Source organism: Dicentrarchus labrax, unplaced genomic scaffold, assembly GCF_905237075.1.
Source record: "Dicentrarchus labrax unplaced genomic scaffold, dlabrax2021, whole genome shotgun sequence".
In the NCBI taxonomy this organism is placed as follows: domain Eukaryota; kingdom Metazoa; phylum Chordata; class Actinopteri; family Moronidae; genus Dicentrarchus; species Dicentrarchus labrax.
Genome location: NW_026136710.1, coordinates 13,340,124 through 13,363,234, shown reverse-complemented (window position 1 = coordinate 13,363,234; position 23,111 = coordinate 13,340,124). Strand labels below are relative to the sequence as shown.

General features: G+C 38.4%; 2 protein-coding genes and 1 long non-coding RNA gene across 3 annotated transcripts; 1 reads left to right on the top strand and 2 right to left on the bottom strand.

Annotated features, from left to right (window-relative positions):
- Positions 1-13: 13 nt before the first annotated feature.
- rbp4l (retinol binding protein 4, like) lies at positions 14-2,225 on the bottom strand. Its single transcript, XM_051413309.1, has 5 exons — positions 2,127-2,225; positions 1,543-1,660; positions 1,310-1,446; positions 656-768; positions 14-567 (listed from the first exon to the last, which is right to left on the bottom strand). The coding sequence occupies exons 2-5, from the start codon at positions 1,657-1,659 to the stop codon at positions 344-346; spliced, it is 591 nt and encodes a 196-aa protein (XP_051269269.1). The 5' UTR covers position 1,660; positions 2,127-2,225; the 3' UTR covers positions 14-343.
- Positions 2,226-8,200: 5,975 nt separating this feature from the next.
- On the top strand, positions 8,201-18,035 carry pde6b (phosphodiesterase 6B, cGMP-specific, rod, beta). Its single transcript, XM_051412469.1, has 24 exons — positions 8,201-8,335; positions 8,435-8,700; positions 8,880-9,191; positions 10,964-11,116; positions 12,106-12,195; positions 12,316-12,456; positions 12,543-12,617; positions 12,731-12,795; positions 12,945-13,011; positions 13,119-13,166; positions 13,274-13,423; positions 13,582-13,725; positions 13,929-13,994; positions 14,120-14,269; positions 14,362-14,469; positions 14,589-14,698; positions 15,520-15,607; positions 15,723-15,823; positions 15,953-16,060; positions 16,137-16,200; positions 16,293-16,367; positions 17,311-17,394; positions 17,597-17,750; positions 17,938-18,035. The coding sequence occupies exons 2-24, from the start codon at positions 8,542-8,544 to the stop codon at positions 17,991-17,993; spliced, it is 2,568 nt and encodes an 855-aa protein (XP_051268429.1). The 5' UTR covers positions 8,201-8,335; positions 8,435-8,541; the 3' UTR covers positions 17,994-18,035.
- On the bottom strand, positions 14,139-20,456 carry LOC127370433 (uncharacterized). Its single transcript, XR_007886234.1, has 3 exons — positions 16,238-20,456; positions 15,945-16,031; positions 14,139-14,274 (listed from the first exon to the last, which is right to left on the bottom strand). It is a non-coding gene; the product is annotated as an uncharacterized LOC127370433 (long non-coding RNA).
- Between the last annotated feature and the right edge of the window lie 2,655 nt (positions 20,457-23,111).

Genomic DNA, 23,111 nt, shown 5'->3' with positions numbered 1-23,111 from the left:
GACAAAATTCCAGTTAGAAAAATATTTTTTTAATTTTAGCTTTCACATTCCCTCAGAACACCACGGCAACAGTAACATTTCCTTGGAAAAACAATGGATGAACACAGTTATGGAGGATGAAAGGAAGGGGATTTTCACTGTCTTCACTTCATTTTTTCTAATGTTTTTCCTCTTCTCATTGTAAAACTTTATGCATCTGTTCATTCACTGCACATTATCACTCTCACATACACAACATACATTCCTTCCATCACATGCATCTCTCATTCTCACTCTTCTTGCTTTTCAAGCTTCAAAGACCACAACTAGCTGACTTTCTCAGCTCTCCTGCTCTCTTTTCTCTTTAGCAGGCTCCGGACTGCAGGACAGGCTGAAACTGTCCAGCCATGCAGATGTCTTCCTGTTTCTGACGGACGACGCGCTGGATGGCAGGAGGCAGGCCCCGGGGGTTCCTCGAGAAGACAAGGGCGTAGCCGTCCTCGCAGCTGCCATCCTCCTTCAGGGTGCGGCAGGCGTAGGTGATGGCATAGTTGTCGTAGTCGGTGTCAATCACCCAGTAGTTGTCACCTGGTTAGACAGAAAGGGAGAGGTTAGTGAGCGCGAAGAGGAAGGAGGCGATATAAGGATGTGAGGGTGATATGGGTGCATGGCTGACCTCCACTGGACAGGTAGCTGGCAAGTCCCTGGTAGTTCATGAACATCTTGCCGGGGGTGGTGGGGTCGGGGACCGAGTACTGGGCAGCCATGTCAGCACACACAACCCAGAAGCTGCAAAATGACGATACAAACACACATGTTAACATCAAAGTGAAGTGAGTGTTAATACCATTGTCTTTTTCTTGTATTTACAGGAACCTTTAACTTAATTAGCCTGGTTGCTTTTAGCCCATGTCATGAGCACTTAAATCAGCTGAAGTTGGTTTGTAAAAGTGCATTAAAGCCCACATTCCTGTGTAAAAATCCAACCTCTACAACCTGCATTTCTTCCTAATCCTACATAATCCAGGGAAAACCCCTCTTCAAGCTAATGCTGTTCAGAATGTGCCTCGAGAAATCTGTACCTGAACCTGAGCATATTTGAGCTGCCCTTATCGTCCCAGATCTTAGAGAGTGAAGGAGGTCCTTTCTGACCAAACTGACCCTTTGCCTTAATCCGGAGAGGTTTAAAGAGATGTGAGGCCAGCTGGTTTCGCTTTTGTTAAAGTGTTAAAGTGAATTATAATAACTTTATCTGTAGATAATGAGTGAGATGAGGCAGGTAAATAGTCTATCATCATCAAAAAGTCACTCGTTCACCCCTCTGACTGACCCGAATAGAGTGACACGTCCTTTGGAGGAGGCGGTCATGGAACCGTCATCATCAATGGTGTACTCAGCTGAGATGTTGTCCTGCAGGAACAGGCCCTCTGGATCTTTCTTCTGCAGTGCGTACCACTTTCCTGCATACTGTGATTAGAAGGAAGAAAGTCCCAAATTATTGAACTTACTTTTTTTTACCTACTTTTTGTCAATACTTCTGCTTGTGTTTTTAAATCCGCTCACCCTCTTGGGGTCAAAGTCCTCTTTGACTGTGAAGCTGTCGACCACGCAGGAGGCAGACAGACAGCGCTCCACGCAGGACAGCAAGACCAGCATCAGGGCCAGCTTAGAGGATCCCATTCTGTAATGAACACACATATCAGAGCATTAGGACCAGAAACCGGCTGTGTGATTATTTCTACCTGGTTACTGAAAACAAGTTTGAATATATATATAACAATATAATATATATAAGTGATACAAAACTGTGCATGTTTGGGTCTGAGGACAGTATAGCCCCACATCACCTGATTTCTTGAATACTATTATACTATAAATACAAAAACAATACATTGTACCTATACTTGAGCCACATAACACAGTCAAAAATACACATTCTGAGTAAATATGGCTATACAAAAAACACCACATAATACAGAACAGCAATTATGAAGTCTCTAATTTAAACAGTTACAGCTGACAGAAAATTCGCATTCATCATAAAACATATTCTCAATTTCTTTCTACTGATTACTTCTGATAAAACGTAAAGAAATCACAGAACAAGTAACTAGAGGAGAATCATCTTAAAATGAGCAGAGTCTTACTTGTTTTGGGTCAAAGAAGCAACAGTGGTTTAAATTCTACTTCTGCCGTGGTTATCCACCAGATTGGGTTTTGTATCTGAGGCAGCCTTTATATACACACTCCACAGACAAGCTTATGGCTGATTTTCATTGCTTGGAACTAAATAAGGTGCTTAAATCTAGAGGTAATCCTGTTGGGTTGAAATCCTTACCGTAAGCTGGCTTCTACGTTTAAACCTGCCCAAGAGTTACTATAAAAACAATTAGACCTTTATGTAACTGACTGGAAGCACATTAAAACAGGCACATGCATGTCTGAGCAGACACAGGTGCACAAGTTTGAGTTTACTCAACTGGGTACTAATAATAGTATTAATAATTAAAATAAATAGCTGTTACACAAAAGACATGGCCATTTATGTTTTGTCTGAATTTGAGTCTTAGTCTACCACTGTTGCTTCTGAAATCTTTACTCACTTAAAGGATCTTAGACAATAAATATGGGATAGAAAACTAAATATCTTAAGAAACTGTTTTCTGTAAATTGAGGGTTTATGTTCTTTTAGCCAACAACATCTATTAGGAGAAAAAGTTATAATTAGAGCCCAACAAAGCTCTGTTGTGCCATTGGATGTATGTTATATTTACAGCTAAAAGAAAGTATTACATTAGGATTAAGATGCCAAAATAACAATACTAACTCAACTACATATGACAGTTTTGGTCAAACCAAGAAAGAGATTTTCATTGTTTGATTTTCCAGGTTATTTTTTATTGTCATTTTTTGCCAACAAAAACTGTTTCAATCAGTTAAAAGTTTATGTGCCAAATGGCACAAATCCGCCTGTGAAACTAAACTGCGTAGGATCAGCAAAAAAACAAGCTAAAGCAAACATAAAATAAAATTTAAAAAATGAACCTACATTTTCTACATTTTTTCTACATTTTTATAGTTTTCCTGAAGCTTTTCAATCAGTGATGATGAATTACAGTCATGCTATATTCCAAATATTCCCATTAAATGTTGTCTTAAGGAGCTTTGAATTTAAACACCCACATTTTTGATGAAGGTATACACTGAGCTATACATACACTGAGTGAAATATGAATCTCCTCCACCAATTGGATACTTTGGTGTGTCCACCACCACAGTGGTCTTCAAACTGGGGTCCAGGGACCAACAGGACTCGGTTGTAGGTGGTCCCCATCAAAAGTTAAAGTTAACTTTTAGTAAATTTTTTGGAAGTTTGAACAGCAAGGGAACAAAAAGGGTTGGTTGTAACTTATAGTGATCCCAGTTTGATCATTGATTAACTTTGAAGACTATATAATCTTGAAACCAAACAATAAAAAAATTACAAAAATTACAGACGAAATTACAAAATCCTCTTAAATTGGGGGTCTGTGGTCTAATGTGCATCTATTGTGAAGGTCATTGACCTGAAAAAGTTCTTGAATGTTGTATTACATGTTAAACTGTAACATTTGTTAGTTCACTACATGCACAAGGTTTCTCACATCCAACAGGACGACCTATTTTTTACACAGTGCCACAATAAATAAATACTGTAGAAATAAACAAAAAGACATGATGTGTGAGAGTTGACTTTCCTTATTTCAATTTTGTCTAAATATTGATATTAGTAATGATGTATTGCTGCATTTTCATACCATGTGACTGCTAATGTAACACTGAACCAGTTCAGAGAATAAACATAAATCGACTAGCTAGTTATTTTGTCTTCTTTTGGTTGAGCAATCAGTGTGTAATCCTTTAAGAAGTACCCTGTAAGCACGTCCAACATTCACAAATAATGGGATGATCCGCTCATAATAACATCATCACTGATAATACAGTTAGATAAGGGCTTATATACACTGTACTATGTAAGGGAGACAATATCAAATTGTCCACCTCTCCAAAAGTTAATGACAAAAGGAGAAGTGAGAATCATAACTTTACATGAATGAATGCAGTCATGCACCTACATGCATGGTCTCTCTCTCTCTCTCTCTCTCTCTCTCTCTCTCTCTCTCTCTCTCTCTCTCTCTCTCTCTCTCTGTTTCTTTGCTGGGAACTAGTGAACTCTCATTTCCTGGATTAACCCCGGTCACCTGAGATTACTGCTGGCACAATATATCATGTAATAACATCCAAAGCCTTCTTCACGTGTAGCTTTGTTTTTCTAATCAGAATTCTTTCATATGTTGCTTTTATGCACAAAATAAAGTTACTTACTGCAGATTCAGCCCACACTGATAGTAAACAGTACACAGTACAGGACACAGACACACAAGCCAATCAAGACAGACAAATCTATTTTTCCACTGACAGTTCTGCACAGTACTATAATCCTATTTATATACGGCCTGAAATGGATCAGCAACAGAAATAGACTGTACTGTACACCTTTTACATATAGAATGTAATTATATTTATTAAAATGTAGGGGTTAATAAAGGAGCATATACAATGCCATTCTGATTCTGAGATCATGTGACAGTTCCTCCACTTTTGAGGTAATTTACTGTAACGAAACTGGTGATGATGATGATGATGATGAGTACTTCCATTGATCCTGTAAAACCATTTATATAAATCAACCTTTTGATCTGAGGACACCTGTGAGCCCAAAGGTGGTTTCATCAACAGAGCACGCTCCAAGCCTCAGGCCATGAACATCAGCTGGTTTTAATTGGCTAATGACCTGGACAGACCCAGGGGCAGAGCTAACGACGATTACACCCTCTGCCAACCATCACGGGTACTGTATTTACATCTATTTAAGTTCTGTCACGTTTTAGGATTTTGCAAACACCCACGGCCTAAAACCTAAAGCTGATACTGTACATCCCATTCAAAACACAGAGACAGTAGTTGTTAGTTGTTAGATAGTTGTGGCACTATGTTTTATATTGTGATGTTCAGGGTAGAACAGGTTTTTCTTTAGGGCAACAAAGGTTTTAGAAGATCTGATTAAATATTGTGTATTATGTCTGCTATATTTTAAATATTCACACTGATTGTTTATGCTTACATCTGTCCATGGTGGCCTTAAAGGACCAGTTTGTAAGATTTGGTGGCATCTAACAGTCAAGATGCAGATTGCAATTATAACTGAACACAGCCTGCGTCCGTATTTCATGACCTGGGAATGGGAACAGGCTGTGAAGTGTGTAGGAGAAACTACAGTGGTCATGAAACTTACCCTACCTACAGTGTTTCATTTGTCCATTCTGGGCTACTGTATTAACATGGCGGTCCTACATGGCGGGCTTCATGAAAGGCATCCCTGTAGATAAAATTGGTTCAAGGTAACAAAAACGTAACAATTTTATATTCAGGTGATTATAAACTAATGAAAACTTATGAATATTATATTCCATTTCTGCAACTATAGCCCCCTAAATGTTAAATACTGGACCCTTAAAGGGGTTAAAGCACCATTCCTCAATTACTGTCACTATAAAATGCCCCCCAAAAATGATTCACTACCAGGAGAGTATGGGGGAATGTCAGTCAACCACACCTTTGATTGCTTTTATTATCATGTATTATGTGTATGCCCACACAGTCCTGAGAAAAGTTCTAATCAAGCAAAATAAGTCAAAAGACCTGCGTTGGTGGCCAAGGGGTGTGTGAGCACAGGTGCTAAACTATGGGTCTGCTGCCATCTTGTGGTTAATGTCAGCATTGCAACTATAAGAATTCAGTATAGCTGCAGGATAATCACGTGGAACACAATCCAAGTTAGCTGACAGAAGATTTGGCCTGAGTGTTTGTTATTACTGATATCCTGATCTATCTGTACTGATCCCTTCACTGTCCATATATTATGACCTCTGTGCTGTAGAGTAATAGACAACAAGTGATGGATGAGTGAGAATGAACAAGCACTGAGCATTGATTCAGTTTTAGAAGTCTGAAAAGTATTCTGTGTAAACAAATTGAGCAGAAATAAGTCAAACGTGTATGGTATGAAGAGATTATAACAAGAAGGAAACTATGTTTAATAGTGGTACATTTATAAGTTAAAATGCCTACTGTAGTTCAGAACTTTTTAATCTAGAAGCTGTAAACCTTTATTGCCAGTGTGAGTGTTGGCTTGTGGAGGCGGAGCAGGGATCAAACTGGAAAGAATGTCCAGAAAGGCCCTGAATATTTTTCATATTATGGCACTTGTTTGCAATCGCACAACATCAGATCTGTAGACATTCGATTGTTGAAGAATAGCATCAAAAGGTGTTTTTTAGCCATGCTAACTGCTCTGTTGATTGACAATGATCATCATCACTCAGTCTACTACTTTGGCTTAGACTGAAATATCTCAACAGCTTAGACCCACTGTCAGGTCAAAAGGCCCCATGCAAAGGCAAAGGTGAGGACCTGAGCAGACCAGCAAATAAAACTTTAGCTATCTTAACCTTTCAGTAATGTTAGCACGTTCACTTCGCCAGATAAAAAAACAAACACTGCTGCACTACCCTAATACGGCTCTTTTGTTGCAACCTGCTAGAGATTAATTGCCAAGAGCAAACTTGAAATTGCCTGTGTTGGCATTAGAGCTCAGGGTTAGTGAGTAGTGGGTGTGCTGAAGTCGGCGTGGATGAGGGGCTCAATTTGGAAAATGTCCCCAGTCCATAATTCTATTATATATATTCCTCTAACTATTATGGATTGCAGTTTCAGCTCAAGGCTCTACTGTGCTACAGAGCTGCTAGCGTGTCTATGGTCCACTGTGATATACAGATTTTATATTAATAGATGAAACCATTAAAGATTTTGGCCTCCTCATTAAGCTGTACTATACTTTACTAAAATAACAATTGCAAAAAAAAAAAGCTTGTTAAATTATTTCTGAATCCCAATGGAGTAAAGAAAACCTGTTGCTCATCAAATACACCCTTAGAGTCCAACCTGAATCATTCTCCCTCCAACTCTCATTCTGTGTTGTACACACAGACTCTGGACCTGCTGTAATCTATTATAGTGGAAGCAGATTATCTATTTGACCTTTTGTTTAAGGTGTTTATGGAACCTTATTATAGACAGGTCCTCCCCTGCTCTGAATGAAAGGATTAACTTTCAGAACATTTCTATTTTTCCACTTTGTGCCTATCTGTTTCTGTTGCTGAGAGTACTGACTCATGAATGTTAAATGACTGTTCTGGCTGGCTTTACTCGCTCAGCCCTCTCAGGATATCATCAACTGTCAGTCTCTTAAATATGATAATGACAGTCAATGCTGTGAAAACTTAGAAAGGCACTGCAGGTAGACTGCATTAAAGATTGCATGTGGAGAAAGACAGAGAGTTGGGGTGCTGAGATAATCAGCTAGTGTCCTAACTAAAGAGGGCTTATGCCAGAGGAGGCCTTGTTTAATAAGGACTTAAAGAGCTTGTACAAGTAGAACTGCATGTATGAGAGAGATAGACACAATACTGTGTCATAACAAACTGAAAAATAATATGGAAGTTATAGGACAAACTAAAAAATATGGGCATATAATTGTAACTAATAAATGGATGCAAACTGATCCTTCACACAAAGTATGCCTAAGATTTCTCCTATTTTATTATTTATTTCACAGGTTTAATGATTTCATTAGGGAGTATTCTTGTCTGCTCCAGGTTTAAGTTGGTTATAACCATCCCAAGATGATCTACATTTGTTAGATCTTTTCAGCTTCATTTTGTTCTGTGGTTGATGTTTGCTGATTAGTTTTATTTATGTCTCATTGTTTGTTTGTCTGTGGTTTGACTAAGAAAGCCATAGAAATCTAATTGATTTAATTTGAAATTGGCATTTAAAATAGACATAAAACAAATGTTATCTGAAATTAATTGACACTTCAAAAATGCAGTGAAAAGCAGCTTTTGTGTGAAATCTTGATGTTTTACTTGCAGTTTATCTTCCTGCAGAATTTAACCTTTCGATTTATCTGCACTGTTACACAGGTACTGAATGTACTGAGGCAGCCTGCAGACTGGATCATTTGACCCACATATCCGTTACTAGATGATCAGCTGACAAGTTTAGCATTGGCAGATCCCTGCTAACCTTCAGCACTATCTGCTGATGACAGAAGGATTGTTTGGATTCAGCCCTCTGCCTTCTCCTCAGGGCTCTCCCTCACTCGGTCCACTCATCCCACTAACAGGGGGGATTATTTTTTACCTGCATTTGAATGTGTCGACTTCTGTTTTCCCCCTTTGTGTGTATTACCTGGGTAAGATTTTTTTCTTTTCTTTAGGGGATAATTTTGGGAAACCAGAAACCTTCTGCATTGTTTTTTCTTTGCTTATTCTTTTATTTCTACTTCAAAAAGTTGGAGGTAGTCCGTTTGGAGCAGTGTTGGACCGAGCGGGAGCTCCATCACTGAGCTGAAGAGGGAGAAGACAGGAACATTTGGGAGAAGAGGAGGAAGAAGGAACCATGAGTGTGCAAAAGGAAGATGTGGAAAAGTTCCTCAAAGGAAATCCTGCATTTGCTAAACAGTACTTTGCCAAGAAGATGGCCCCTGCCACCTTATCGAAGGCGTCAGGACTCCCAGAGAAACAGATCGACTTCAGCCAGTTCCAGGAGCTCTGTCAGGTAAATTGTATTATTTCACTACCTGTTTATTAAGCGGAGATAGGCTGAGTTAGCCCACATAAACCCATCCATATACAGTGTAACCTTGGGAAAATGTCTGTATTTATAATAAAGGTCCTAATTTTCTCTACTGAAACCAGATTTTAAAAATGGGGCAATTTCTTTCTTTCTTTTTCAAGTTTGAAGAGAGCCAAATCATGTATGACCTGATCAAAGACATGCAGGAAAACATCAATGTGGAAAAGGTGATCTTCACGATCCTGAAGAGAATCAGCGCACTCATCCACGCGGACCGGTGCAGCTTGTTCATGTACCGGCAGCGGAACGGCATCGGAGAGCTCGCCACAAGGCTCTTCAATGTCAGCACAAACGCAGAGTTGGATGACTGTGTGGTGCCACCAGACTCTGAGATCGTCTATCCGTTGGACTTGGGAATAGTCGGCAATGTGGCCCTGACCAAGAAGACTGTTAATGTGAAAGATGTCAAAGAGGTAAGCGAGGAAAAAACTGAACAGTAATCCTAAACTTAGAATGATGTAGCTCTGTCTGGATGCAGTGCAGATGTTGTGCATTTCTGCTGTCTGTCAGTGTTGTTCATGATACCACCACCAGATGACGCCACAGCCCTCAGTTTTCAAAGCCCACACATATAATTGCTTTAACTAATGATTAAATGTTTTTCTTCGTGAAAATTAAATCTTAATCTTACATGAATGTCATTGTAGGAGTAAGAGTGATGTAAGACTTCAACTCGTTAATTAAATGTGACTCAGCCAACCTGCCCTTTAAGAAGAAGTCCTCCTGAAAATGCGACCTGAAGTTAAAACTGCACCAGGAACAGTTTTTATGTAAAATTATCAGCATAGAATACAAAGTGGGACTGCACACAGAGCAGGATCACAGCATAATGTTCAAGATTTTCATACTTTTCATACTGTGGTATATTTCCCTTGAATATTTATATTTCTAATTTTAGGCCATTTTGACAATTGGGTAAAATTAGATTAGATCAAAACTGAGGATGACTTGGCTGAAGGAATGTGCTTCTCCCCAAAAGAAATCCCAGTGAAACAAATGTATGTCGAGGCTAAAAATAGCATGTTGCATCCATGACAACTGACTTGTTAACTGCATGTGGGATTTGGTTTTAATTGCATAGAATTTAAAAAGACAAATAAGGAGAATCCTTCAAATGATATTTTGTAAGGAGTAGCTAGAGACATTTCTAACTATTAACTACATGCTCACAATGATACAAACTGTGGAAATGTATCACACCACCCCGATTATAGAAAATTAGCTGTTGACAATTAGAATATGATGTATGCAGTCTAAAAATAATATTGTATGCTCTAATGCAGCTTTAATTTGTGAGGCATTTATCAGTAACACAGCAGTGTGAATGCACTGTATCGGGTAGCTAAGGTATTATTATATCAAACTTTACAGATGTAAAGTTTTGACGATAGACAATGGCATGTTTTCATGAATCACATTAGGCTTAAAACCGATGATGGCTGTAGACAATTAAAAGAAGAGTTAGTAACACGTATCTATACGTGACCAAGTGAGGGTGTAAATCCCCTTGTCAGACATAATCCAGTTATTTCCAGATCCCATCAGCCTCTGCTCTAGCTGTGGATTAGATGCCTGTGGCATTTAGTCAGCAGTCAGCAGGAATCTGAAACAGATCAAAACTAGTTTACTTTACGCTGCCTCCATACAGTTTGTTTTAAAGATAGTCAACTAAATGTCCATTTTAAATAAGTGCTCTAGTTTTATGATGAAAGCTGGTTGATATATGATTGTGGAACATTTTGCTTCTGTAAATCATGGGAAAATAATTTATTTAGATTGGTAATTTTTCAGGCATGTGAGTTATTTGTAAACTGGGCTACTGCTGCTATAATGGTCTTGGTTTAAGTCTATACTTTAGGCATTTAAAAAATACACATTCATTAAAATATTAAGATTAGGAACACCATTTACCTCTAATAAAGCCACTCATGACTCACTCACTGTCTACAATATACTAAATACCAATGTAAAGCATTTAAGTAAATTACATTGAGTACATTAACTGTATTACACACTAACAATACTTTAATTCTGGACCACATTTGTTTTTGAAAAGAAAAATAAGTCAGGAAGAGTTTTATTAAAGACGTACACACTAATAATAATGAAAGCATTTTCAGCGTTCTACCTGTGTGCATGTGTGTTTGCAATTTATATATAAAAACATGTATATTCTATCTTTTAGAGCCAGTACTTCAGCTCATTCGTCGATGAACTCACAGATTACCAGACCAAGAACGTTCTGGCTACGCCCATCCTCAATGGCAAAGACCTGGTGGCTGTTATCATGGCTCTAAACAAGACCACAGGACCGCATTTCACTGCTGAAGATGAAGATGTGAGTCCTGAATGCAAAAGCACCGGTGCACAAATACACACATAAACATGCACATATAAATATAAACTCAGAGCAGTGTGGCGTAACAGAGGCCCTGCCACAGACCTCAAAATAAAAATATAAATGATTGTACAGAAACCGTTTCTGCTGACAGATTTTGATTGTGGATCTTTTTAGACCTTCACAGAACATCTAATTGTGGCAACATCTCTGAAAGACATCTGACATAAGTGTATCACTACAGATGCGAGGGAATTCCCTTCAAGCCGGCTGGTAGATTATTCAGGTCTTCACGAGTGAGACCAGTGTGTGTTCACTGTACGTCAGGTCATTAATCCATCACGTATAGTAAGGATGTCATCCCACTTAGGAATAAACTAAGCTTCAAAATGGAAATAAGCTTGAGATAGTCAGGTCAGTTGAGGACTTAGAGCCACAGCAGGTTAATGACTTTATTAATAGCATGTAACTGTAACATTATATTTATATTCTGTTCTGTTTATATTGTTATAGCATAGACTTAAAATGTGCTTTATGTAATCATTAATGAAAACTTAACCCATTACATACATTCACACATGGCTGGAATAATGTCCTTTAATTAGACTGACCATTTATTTGCCTCAGTTTTTTCATAATGCTTAAATATTAGCCTGAAATGAGCTTTGAGTCATATAGCTGTTTTGTGTTCGCTGTAATATGAATGCTTTACCTGCATTTACTGTATATAGTCAGTCCATTAGTCTGTTATGTAATCAAATCAACAAAACAGTATTTTCTGCTACTAGCAAAAAGCTTTAGTGATCCAGCCGATGGGACATTTTGGAGCGTATTGTACTGTGGTATCTATCCTTCTGCAGTGTAATATTATGCTGTATCCTACATCCTCACATCTTATATTGTATTGTGATATATCATTTTTGTGTATATCAGATGTTAGAAATTGCATGATTATATATTGTTTTCCTTTCTCTTGTTTGTCCATTTAGCTTTTTTTAAAGTATCTGAAAATTGCCACCTTGAACTTGAAGATCTACCATCTGAGTTACCTCCACAGCTGTGAGACGCGTAAAGGACAGGTGAAGGAAGCATGTTTTAATAGACATTACTGGCTTTTCATTCTATTTATTCCATATAAACACAATATGTATGAACTGAAAGCTTGACATGACCCGCTATATTTGTGTTATGTCTCACAGCTGCTGTTGTGGTCTGCCAACAAGGTATTTGAAGAGCTGACAGACATTGAGCGACAGTTTCACAAAGCCTTGTACACAGTCCGAGCCTACCTCAACTGTGACCGCTACTCTGTCGGTTTACTAGACATGACAAAGGAGAAGGTACTGTGTCTTTGTCTGTGCTATATAATGTTTTTTGTTCATACATTTATCACCATGACCTGCTGACCTTTTTTATCTTCTTCTAGGAGTTCTTTGATATCTGGCCAGTGTTGATGGGAGAGCAGGCACCTTACTCTGGCCCTGTCACTCCTGATGGCAGGGTACATCATTTTATTTCATTATTATCAACACATTTGCTTGGTAGTGGATATCTACATACTGGATGTTGCCCTTGGTCTTTTAATCTTATATCTGTGTTTAATTTTTCCTCCAGGAGGTAATTTTCTACAAAGTGATTGATTATATTTTGCACGGTAAAGAAGACATTAAAGTTATACCGTAAGTACATATTTTTTCCTTTTACAGTTTGCCATTTATTCATAAAGCAAAGTTATATCAATAATACTTCAGAGAGAATCAGTAGCCCGATCCCAGTGTGGACACAGTCGGTGCTCATATCTGCTAACTCGTCTACTTCTGTCACACAGCAATCCGACTCCAGATCATTGGGCCTTGTGTAGCGGTCTGCCTACTTACGTTGCGGAGAGCGGTTTTGTGAGTTTCCTTTCATTACATTACTATGAGTTGTTGAATCAGTTAGGATCAAATTAATGTATTTGCACATCTTCCACCTTGATTAATCTGTTGTTTCTGCTCCTCAGATTTGTAACATTATGAATGTAGCAGATGAAGATATGTTCCAGTTTCAGGTAAGAGACTTCAAATGGCTAAATGATCAAAAACCAGTCCAGAGATAATGAAGAGAGAGATGTTTACACAGTACAACATGTTCTTGCTTGTTGCTCCAATGTTGCAGACTGAGCCACTCGACAACAGTGGTTGGACCATAAAAAACGTTCTCTCGCTGCCAATTGTCAACAAAAAAGAAGAGATCGTTGGTGTGGCTACTTTTTACAACAGAAAAGATGGAAAGCCTTTTGATGATCAGGATGAGCAGCTCATGGAGGTATACCACCCTTCCTAACACTGAATCTTTTTTGGAGATTTTAGTATGCACTCAATAGTTCACCTTGGTATGACGTGGTTAAGAAAAGTCTACCAAGCAATGTAAATGTCTGTGAATTATCCCCCATATTGTGCTGATCCTGATGTACTGTTTCTCAGGCTTTGACCCAGTTCCTGGGATGGTCTGTTCTGAACACAGACACTTACGACAAGATGAACAAGCTGGAGAATCGGAAAGACATCGCTCAAGACATGGTGCTCTACCACGTCAAATGTCGGGATGATGAGATTCAGAATATCCTGGTCAGTTCTGTTTACTTGTTTAACATAAATCATTTCAGGATCAAACAAGACCAACCATTAGCCCACCACAGGGCCACATAACCAGTCCAGCATCCATGTAACACACTTTCTTTTCAGTTCTGCTTCACTTTGCGGGTGGTTTAACTACCTCTGTACTTGCACTTCCTATCTGGTCATCTCAGTGTTTTTTCTCATCTCTCCAGAACACCAGAGAATTGCACAGTTGTGAACCCAGAGAGTGTGAAGAAGATGAGCTCCTAGATATCCTGGTAACACTGAAACTTGAATAATTTAATTTGTGCCTTAAGTAGCATCTAATGTTTAGCAGAGGAGCCAAATTTAATGTGAAACGTGAAATCTTACTCTGCTTTCGTTCTGTTCATTCCGCTCTTAGAAAAAAGACCTACCTCCACTGATCAAGAAGTTTGAGATCTACGAGTTCCACTTTGCAGATTCTAACTGCACAGAGATGGAACTAGTGAAGTGCGGGATCCAGATGTACTATGAGGTCGGGGTGGTCAAGAAGTTCCAGGTCCCTCAAGAGGTGATCTAGACACACAAATATACACACATATAAAATTATCACACATTATTATAAAGCATTACCCGTGTGGTTAATCAGTTCTCTCCCCTCAGGTTCTGGTTCGGTTCATGTACTCTGTCAGTAAAGGCTACAGAAAAATCACCTACCACAACTGGCGTCATGGCTTCAACGTGGGACAGACCATGTTTACACTCTTAACGGTACTGCTCAAGCTATGCCAATTCCATGTTCTATTCCAAATCCTGAAAGCCTAAAAAAATGGAAAACTATCAACAAACTGTTGTGTTTTTTCTTTGTTTGAACCACCTTGTGTGCTCAGACGGGAATGCTGAAGCGGTACTACACCGACTTGGAGGTAATGGCCATGATAACTGCAGGCTTCCTCCATGATATTGATCACAGAGGAACCAACAACTTGTACCAAGTCAAGTAAGTTTCTTGCTTTAAAGCCACACAAAACTATTTCCATAGGTGGGTATGCAGAAAATCAGCCCTCTTAAGAGAGGTATAATAACAACACTGCTGTGTCTTAGTGTCATAATAATGCTAAATAATGTGTACATAGTGTATGCTATATGTGTACACATACAACCTTCTATGTGAATGCGTTAAGTTCAAGATTCAGCTTTATTGTTGATATAAGATTGTATGCACGCTACAAAATAGAACAAAGCAGAATATATGAAGTAGCACTGAAATAAAAAGAGACACTGTATTATAGTTACATGGATGATGTACAGATATGTATATATATATATATAGGCACATATATACACACCCAGAAGATGTACAATATATGCAACATCACTGTAATATGGAAGTTGTAGTGCAAAGACTAGGTCAAGTCCTCACATGTAGTTCAGATAAGTTACTCCTCTACATTAATGTTAACCTAATTTATTTTGACACTTTTGAACCCATCTTAAGTCATTTAACTGCAATGGCTACCCACTAGTAACACAGCTTTGATAGTAAAAAAATTAGACATGATGTTCACTGTGGTGAATTATCTATTTCAAACAGGTTTCAAGTCTTTCAAAGTTCCCTTTATTCTAGGGCTACATGGAAACAAATCAGTAACCATCTTGAAGCCACATGAGATTATGCTTTTGAAAGTGAGGGGCAATTTCTGGTACTGTAAATGGCTCAAAACAAGCTAACACTCCGATAGTATGTCATAAAACTGATGTTGACTGTAGTTAATCTTATATTTAACTCTGTTCATATCTGACTTTTATTCACACCAACAGATCTGGGAACCCTCTGGCCAAGCTTCATGGCTCCTCCATCTTGGAAAGACACCATCTAGAGTTTGGAAAGTTCCTCTTGGGTGACGAGGTGAGAAAGAAGAGGTGAACTGCAGAATAACTTAACTTGTACGTTACTAAAATCTCTTTGTAATTACATCCTCTGGTCAATATGGTTGATCTCTCTCCTCTCATCTCACCTGCAGTCACTGAATATCTACCAGAACCTTCACAGGCGACAAGTAGACCATGTGATTCATCTCACGGACATCGCCATCATCGCCACTGACCTGGCTCTTTATTTCAAGTAAGCATAATCTCCCATTGACTCACTCTACATGTTTATTCCTTCCTTTCCCTCTTTCTTTTTAAGTCTATTCTGTAAAATTACATAATGATAAATAGTAAAATAGTTCCTCTCCTCGTACCTTGCTAGGAAAAGAACCATGTTCCAGAAGATCGTGGACCTTTCACACACATATGAGGATGAAAAGAAGTGGGTTGACTTCATGTCTCTGGAAACAACAAGAAAAGAAATCCTCATGTGAGTACAACAAGCATGGACATAGTTCTTTATTCTTTTACATTTCACTTGATCGTCTAAATATTTTCCATTTTAGGGCTATGATGATGACCGCATGTGACTTGTCAGCTATCACCAAGCCTTGGGAGGTGCAGAGCAAGGTGAGAAGCACCGAAATGTAATGAATCAGTGACTCACTGAGTGTTCGTGATCTGCTTTTCTACAGATGACTGTGGGTGTGTGTATCTTTCAGGTTGCCTTGTCTGTAGCAGCAGAGTTTTGGGAGCAGGGTGACCTGGAGAGGACAGTCCTGGAACAACAACCTATTGTGAGTTATATTTCTATTTGTGTGAAATATGAACATGTGACAGGACATGTTGTAGTATCAGTAAATAACTGTGTAGGGTATATGTGGTGTGGTATAGGGCACTAAGGATGATAATTTATTTTTTGTTGTATTTTGTTTGTTGAACTGCTGTTAACTGCAGTTTCAAACGATTGCCTTGTTGACACATGCACCAACAAGGGCTGTAGACTGATACATCCATATAGACAGAACACCATAAATGTGACTGTATCTTTAACCAATCTACAACAACACAAATATTAAGTGTGTTGAGACTATTTCAGGCTCTGTGCTTATTAAACAGGAATGTTAAAAACATAAACTCATCATAGGATATGTAAACTTATCAGAATCATATCTGGAAAACATGGTTGATGATGGTATAAAAAACATGACTGCGCAGGTGATTTCATACTCGGTGCAACAAATAAAATTCAAGAAGGTGTTCTTCCAAACGCACTGGAGGTGGTCAGCAGCATTGTGTTCAGTGCTGCCGCTGATGGCAAAAAGTTGTATTGTAACAGTACTGATGTAGAAACATAGAAAGCCAGAAGTCTTACCACTCCCAGTCACTTAAAGGACCACTGTGTAGACCAGTTGCAACAAGCTGAATAACACTCGCCTTCCAAGCATGTAGGAGAAACTACTGTGGCCACGAAACCTGTGAAAGGCTTTATGTAGAGCCACTGCTTGGTTTGTCCGTTCTGGGCAACTGTAGAAACCTGGTGGTTTCTTTTTTTAGATTCTTATTTTCAGTTGATTGTACACTAATGAATACTAATGAATAATATTATATTCCATTCTTGGAATTGATCCTCCTAAATGTTAGACACTGGACCTTTAAACAGCAGCTGTAATTACTGATTTGTTGGATGTTAATATGATGTTTTTAAGTGTCTCAAACTCTTCCTGTCCTTCCCACCAGCCCATGATGGACAGGAACAAGGCAGCAGAGCTTCCCAAGCTACAGTGTGGTTTCATTGACTTTGTCTGCACATTTGTCTACAAGGTAATGTTTAATATTGCATTTAGTCTAATGAACTAAACAGTACACGCTTATTCTCAGCAAATAATTTATTTAGTATATATTTGGCGGTTTCTTGCTCTGTTTTTGTGTATATTTATACATAATTCCCTTTTTATTTAGCTGGAACTACTATAAGTCCATAGCTAAATAAAAACCATTCACTCACTCACTCTTTTCTTCTCAGGAGTTTTCTCGCTTCCACCCACAAATCCAGCCCATGCTGGACGGCATCCTGAATAACAGGAAGGAGTGGAATGCTAAAAAAGAAGAGTATGAAGCTAAACTGAAAGCCATAGAAGAAGAGAAGGCAGCTAAAGAGGCAACCACAGCCAGTAAAGGTGCTGCAATTCTTTGGAATGATCACACAACTATGAAATATATCAGAACCACTGCAATTATATTTGCCCAATCATAGTCATTTGTGCAATTGCATGCCATTTTGTTACTCTCTTTAGGTCAAGTACCATCATCCCCATAATCCACAAATATATTTACTTGTTTCTTTGATGTGTCTTTGTCCATCAGCTGCAAACAACCCCAGTGGTGGTGGAGGAGGCTCCAAGACCTGCTCAGTATGCTAAAAAGGTCAAAAAGCTGTTCACACGATGGGAGTGCACCCAGACGGCTCTTGACAGGTTGAATTCAGAATCACCTGAGCACCACAGTTGACAGTCAGCCTCATCGCCAAGGAAAAAATGCAATAAGGTCAGGAAGACGGATACATGAGTGAATGCACAGCCCCGTAGTATTTCTTCAGAAAAACTGGTTCCGATCAGAAAACACCTGAACAAGAAGAGGGTCCTCACCAAGAAGAGCAAAGATTTATCTTTAAGGGACACAAACACACAACGGAAAACCTCACTGAGGAACAACAGAAACAACGTTATAAAATATGAATCAAGAGTTTGAATCTCAGGTTTTCACTCAACCTCATACACTACCAGTTTCCTTATATTTTGAGGATTGTTAGTGCAGATGGACAGATTCTACGTGTATGTGTGTGTGTGAGCTTGTTTGTTGTGGGAGAAACTTTTATATGTCTTTTCACTGTTTCTTTACAGTAGTTATGAAACAGCTGTGTAGTAAGTGATACCCACGTACAGTATGTTCTATGTAAGAGTGAACACACTATTCAAGTAATTCTCTTCTGCAAAGCCCAAGTCACTGTAGACTGTATATATAACATACAGTATATTGTACATTAATGTAATATTCATTTAAAGTTTCAGCATGTAAATGCAGGTAGATAGAACTATCACTGATCTATTGTACATATATTCCAATATTTCAAAATGATCATTTCATTTTCACTCCTTCCAGTCACTTACCATTTACAACTGAGAGTTTGTTTACCTTGATTGCAAAGAGCCAAAGGTAGATGACAAGCTCAAGACCGCTGCAGTAAAGGATGCATTTTATAGAGTATGATTACTTTATGTAATTATTAGGGCGACAGCATAGACATTTAACTGTCCACATACAAGCCTCTAGTTGCTTCCTCATGATGCCTTCATACTGTACATACATCTGAGAGTTGCTGAAAATGTAATTATATTTTATGAATACACAATTACAAATGTCTTATTAAGTAAGAGCACATTGAAACTGAGTTACTACTCTGGAAATTAGTACATTCAAGATTAACTTTAGCTGAACTGAATGACTGGACCTCAGTGGTAATTCCAGTTAGTTTAAACATTATATGGTAGCAGGAGCAACCATCTCTCTCCAAATGCTGCAAAAAGTTAGCGCATATTAATCCCTAAAGAGACATTAATCCATTGCAATGATCCCATCCTAAATAGAAGCAGGGGTCAGCCCTAGTGCTCCATCCAAGGACTAACTACAGTCCTGAGGCCAGTGTCTTGTTCAAGGGCAATATTAAGAGTATTTTACAATAGCTAACAATGATATGAGAGGAAATGGGAACATAAATGAGAACAGGCAAACTCTACAAACCAGGACTGTTGTCCTAGTTTAGTGTTAAACACTAGTCCATCGTGCATCTGCATTAATTTCTGCAGACACACAGTGAAGCTGTTTGAGACAAAAGAACGACTTCTTGTAATGACTTGTACATATTTCCTTCCTCCCTGTAAATATATAAAAAAATATTTTTCTAGTTGAAATATAGATGCTTATTTTTTAAAATAGTAAAATTAGTGAGCACTGGCAAATGAGTCATCAAGTTGTTTCTTATTCCCTTAAATGATCGAGATATGGTTTTTATCATGTATTCCACATATGGAAAGAAAGAGTGGGTGTATCAGAGATGATGTAACATTAGGTGATAAATACCTCTAATATGCTGTGGAAATACCCATTAACATTTTTAAATAGACTTTATTTTCTTTATGGTCAGTAATTTAAAGCTTGCCTCTTCATGCGCTCCATGTGTACAATGATGACCTAAATAAAGAAAATGTATTTTTATGGGAGGTAACTGAGTGAATTACTTGCCTGTGATCCTGACACTTGCTTACAGACTACAGTGTACATTACATCGTAACTTGATACTAACAATCTTTAATAACATTTACCACTTAAGGAAACTGACTTTAATAGACATATCTTATTAACAAACAACATTTTGTCTACAGCCACTTAGCCATCATAAATATAACGCAGTGTGTACTATATAATGCTTTAAGGCAATCCAGAGTTCATAATCAAGGTTATAAATATTACACAACACACAAGAGTATTGAGGGAACACTTCTGTCCACACTGCACTTTCTACTACTGGTCCCTGACCCCAATCCTGGGATTGCTGCTAAACTAGGCCAGGATTACAACCATGTTCTTACCCCAGGCTCATCTCCTACTGAAGGACAGCTACGCAACACACACCGACACTGTCTCACGACTGCGTGTTCTGTCTGTGTGCTACTCTACACCTGAAGAACTTGAAAAAGTGAAGTGTTTGAAAGAAGACCCTTCCTAATTAGATTATATGAAGTTGTTTGATGTCATTTTCTATTTTAGTATGCAGATAAATCCTCAATAAATAACACAAGACCACCTCAATTATCACATGAAAAATATTGTTTGATTTTATTGAGTTTGGAACATAATGACTCATTCATTTGAGGATGGTGTCATCATTTGCTGCAGAGAGGAGACAGAAGAGGGAAAAATATGTAAATAAGACAATTTGTGAACAAAATGTGGAACTGTGTGGCGCCTCATTAGAATAAACAAGCAAATAAAAAAAAGGTGACAGACACAGAGAGTGAAAAATAAAGAGTGTATGTGTTTTACCTTCAGCCAGTTGTTTGTAAATGCGTTCTTGCTCCTCTCTGGCTTTTTTCTCCGCTTCCTCAACCCTCCTCTCCTCCTCTGCAATGGGCTTCAGGTACTCTGAATAAGACCACAACCAGTCATTATTTTAACAGTGAACATTTTTATTTGAGCTTTTTGGAGTGTGCAAAAATATCCTAATGACAATCAAGGCATCCAGCGCCCTGCACACACCTTACAAGACTGAAAATACTTAGTGATGCTTCTGGCAATACATCCTGCATCTCTGACGCATTATAGTCCTGAAGGACTTTTACTTGATAATCCTACATTGTGAACAACAAATTTGTCTCATTTCTCTGCTCTCTTTGAGTTTCAATGAGGGCGAGGACACAGAGCGGAGCAGAGGAGAACAAGGTGAAAGGAAGATAATGTTGTTGGTAGTCTACCGGTTACAAATGCGCTCAGTAGGGACTGACACATGCTGACAAGTTCTGTGTTTTTTTCTGGGCCAGAGAAGATCAGCGATGCTGTTTTGCCTTCATTGTTCTCTGTGACGTTTGCTGGAAGCGATGTAAAGTAACCCTGGTGTATTATGTGGAGTGAGCACTGTGCCAGGCTTTGAATGTTACATGTCATACCATCCAGTCATATGGTAATTTAGGAGGCAATCTGGCATTCAGTTAATTATTTTTTTATTTTTATAAAAACTTAACTCCTGGCATTTGCTCCTGATGTTTTATAAGAAGTTAATAACAGATGAGATAACAGAGCCACTTCCCTTTTACATAAATGCTGTGTGGTGGTTCTAATGTATGCATATTTTAGATGTAACTCATAATTAAAACAAAACTTTTAGAGATTTTAAATCTAAAAATTGTTCTGAGTGGATCACTGGGAAATAATATTGGTCAGACTTGTACAATATGACTAATTCAATTGTTTGTTCAGGTCCAAATGTTGCTAAATACTATAATTACTTACATAAATATAACCCTAATTATAACCACATAAGTGAAACTAAAGCAGCTAAATCTAATTCAGCAATCATTAACATTATTAATATCAGACCTGCTTTCATTTAAAGTAACATTGGAGGAAAAAACCTGCTGCCCTTGAAGTTTGGACACAGACAGGTACACTCAGTGGCGCATGCGCAGACACCAACTTACCAAACCTCTGCTTGCCATAGAAGACGCCGAGCAGCAGGGCTGACCACCTGGCCGTCTGAAACAGAAGAGATTAAAAACATGTTAACAAGTGAAAACAACAAAGCCAGCCAACAGGGTGAGCTGCGACATGTCAACAAGAGTCCACTGCTGTGACATTAACAAAATAAAAGACTAAACTGGACACGCTCAGGTAGCCGCGACTGGGGGCGAAGTTCACTTTTCGTCTGACCCTCCTGCTGAGGAGGATAACGCTTAAATGACACACTGGTATCACTGCAGCTCCACAACCCATAGCTAATGATATTTACTAAGTCAGCATCAGACATAATGTGGACGAGGCTCCAGATTTCACTGCTGCTCTGCGGAGAAAAGTTCACCTGCCTCTCAATGTCACTGCTAGCATTAGCATAACAGTAGCTAACATGCTATCAGAGCCACTCACATTGAAGGCCTAAGCTACGCGTCCTGAGGCTGGCGTTTGAAATGAGTTTATTTCGTTTGAGCTGACAGAAATCACAACAATTACAATCTTTCAAGGCAAATAATTTGAGTTATTACCTTGATGAGCGGTGACACTGCGACAGGAGGAACCATCGTGAAACGAGCAAGTGACTTCCGGACTGGGCGGAAGTAGTTCTTTTCCCCTTCAATATAATGGTGTAGATATTTTACAAAATAAAACTTTGGACATGAATATTTTACTTCGTAGAAAGTGAAAAAGCTTCAGTTAAATGCTAAATTAGGAATGACAGAATTTGTGGTGTGTTCACCAAGTGTGTTTTTTTATTGTGTGGAATATAAGTTTTTAAAGTTTTTAAAGTTTTTAAAGGTGCAGTTCATCATTTTCCTGTTGTGCTATTCATACATCTTGTTTTGGTAAGTTAGATATCAGCCTTAGAGATATCTGGCTTCTCTCGAATATAATGGAATTATATATAGCACTCTGCTTGTGGAGTTCAAAGCACTAAAAAATATATTAAACTATTTTTTCCAAATACATGTTTTATTTTAATGAACTTAAGCCTATGACTTAGTCTAAATTGTCTGTGTAGTAGTCTAGAGCAGGTTAACAAGGTGGCAGCAGCCTTACACAACCTTTAAGTCCTTAACAACTAAGTTTATTATTATTACAGTATGCACAGTCCTAGTCAGGCATGATTAATGCCCCTGAATTATTTAGCATTTACCTCACTTGTTGGCACCCTGAATTCATTCATGGGCTGTTTATGTCGGTCGTTTGGTCATAATTTTGTTCTGTCAGTCTATTGAACGTGACTTGGGTTTGAC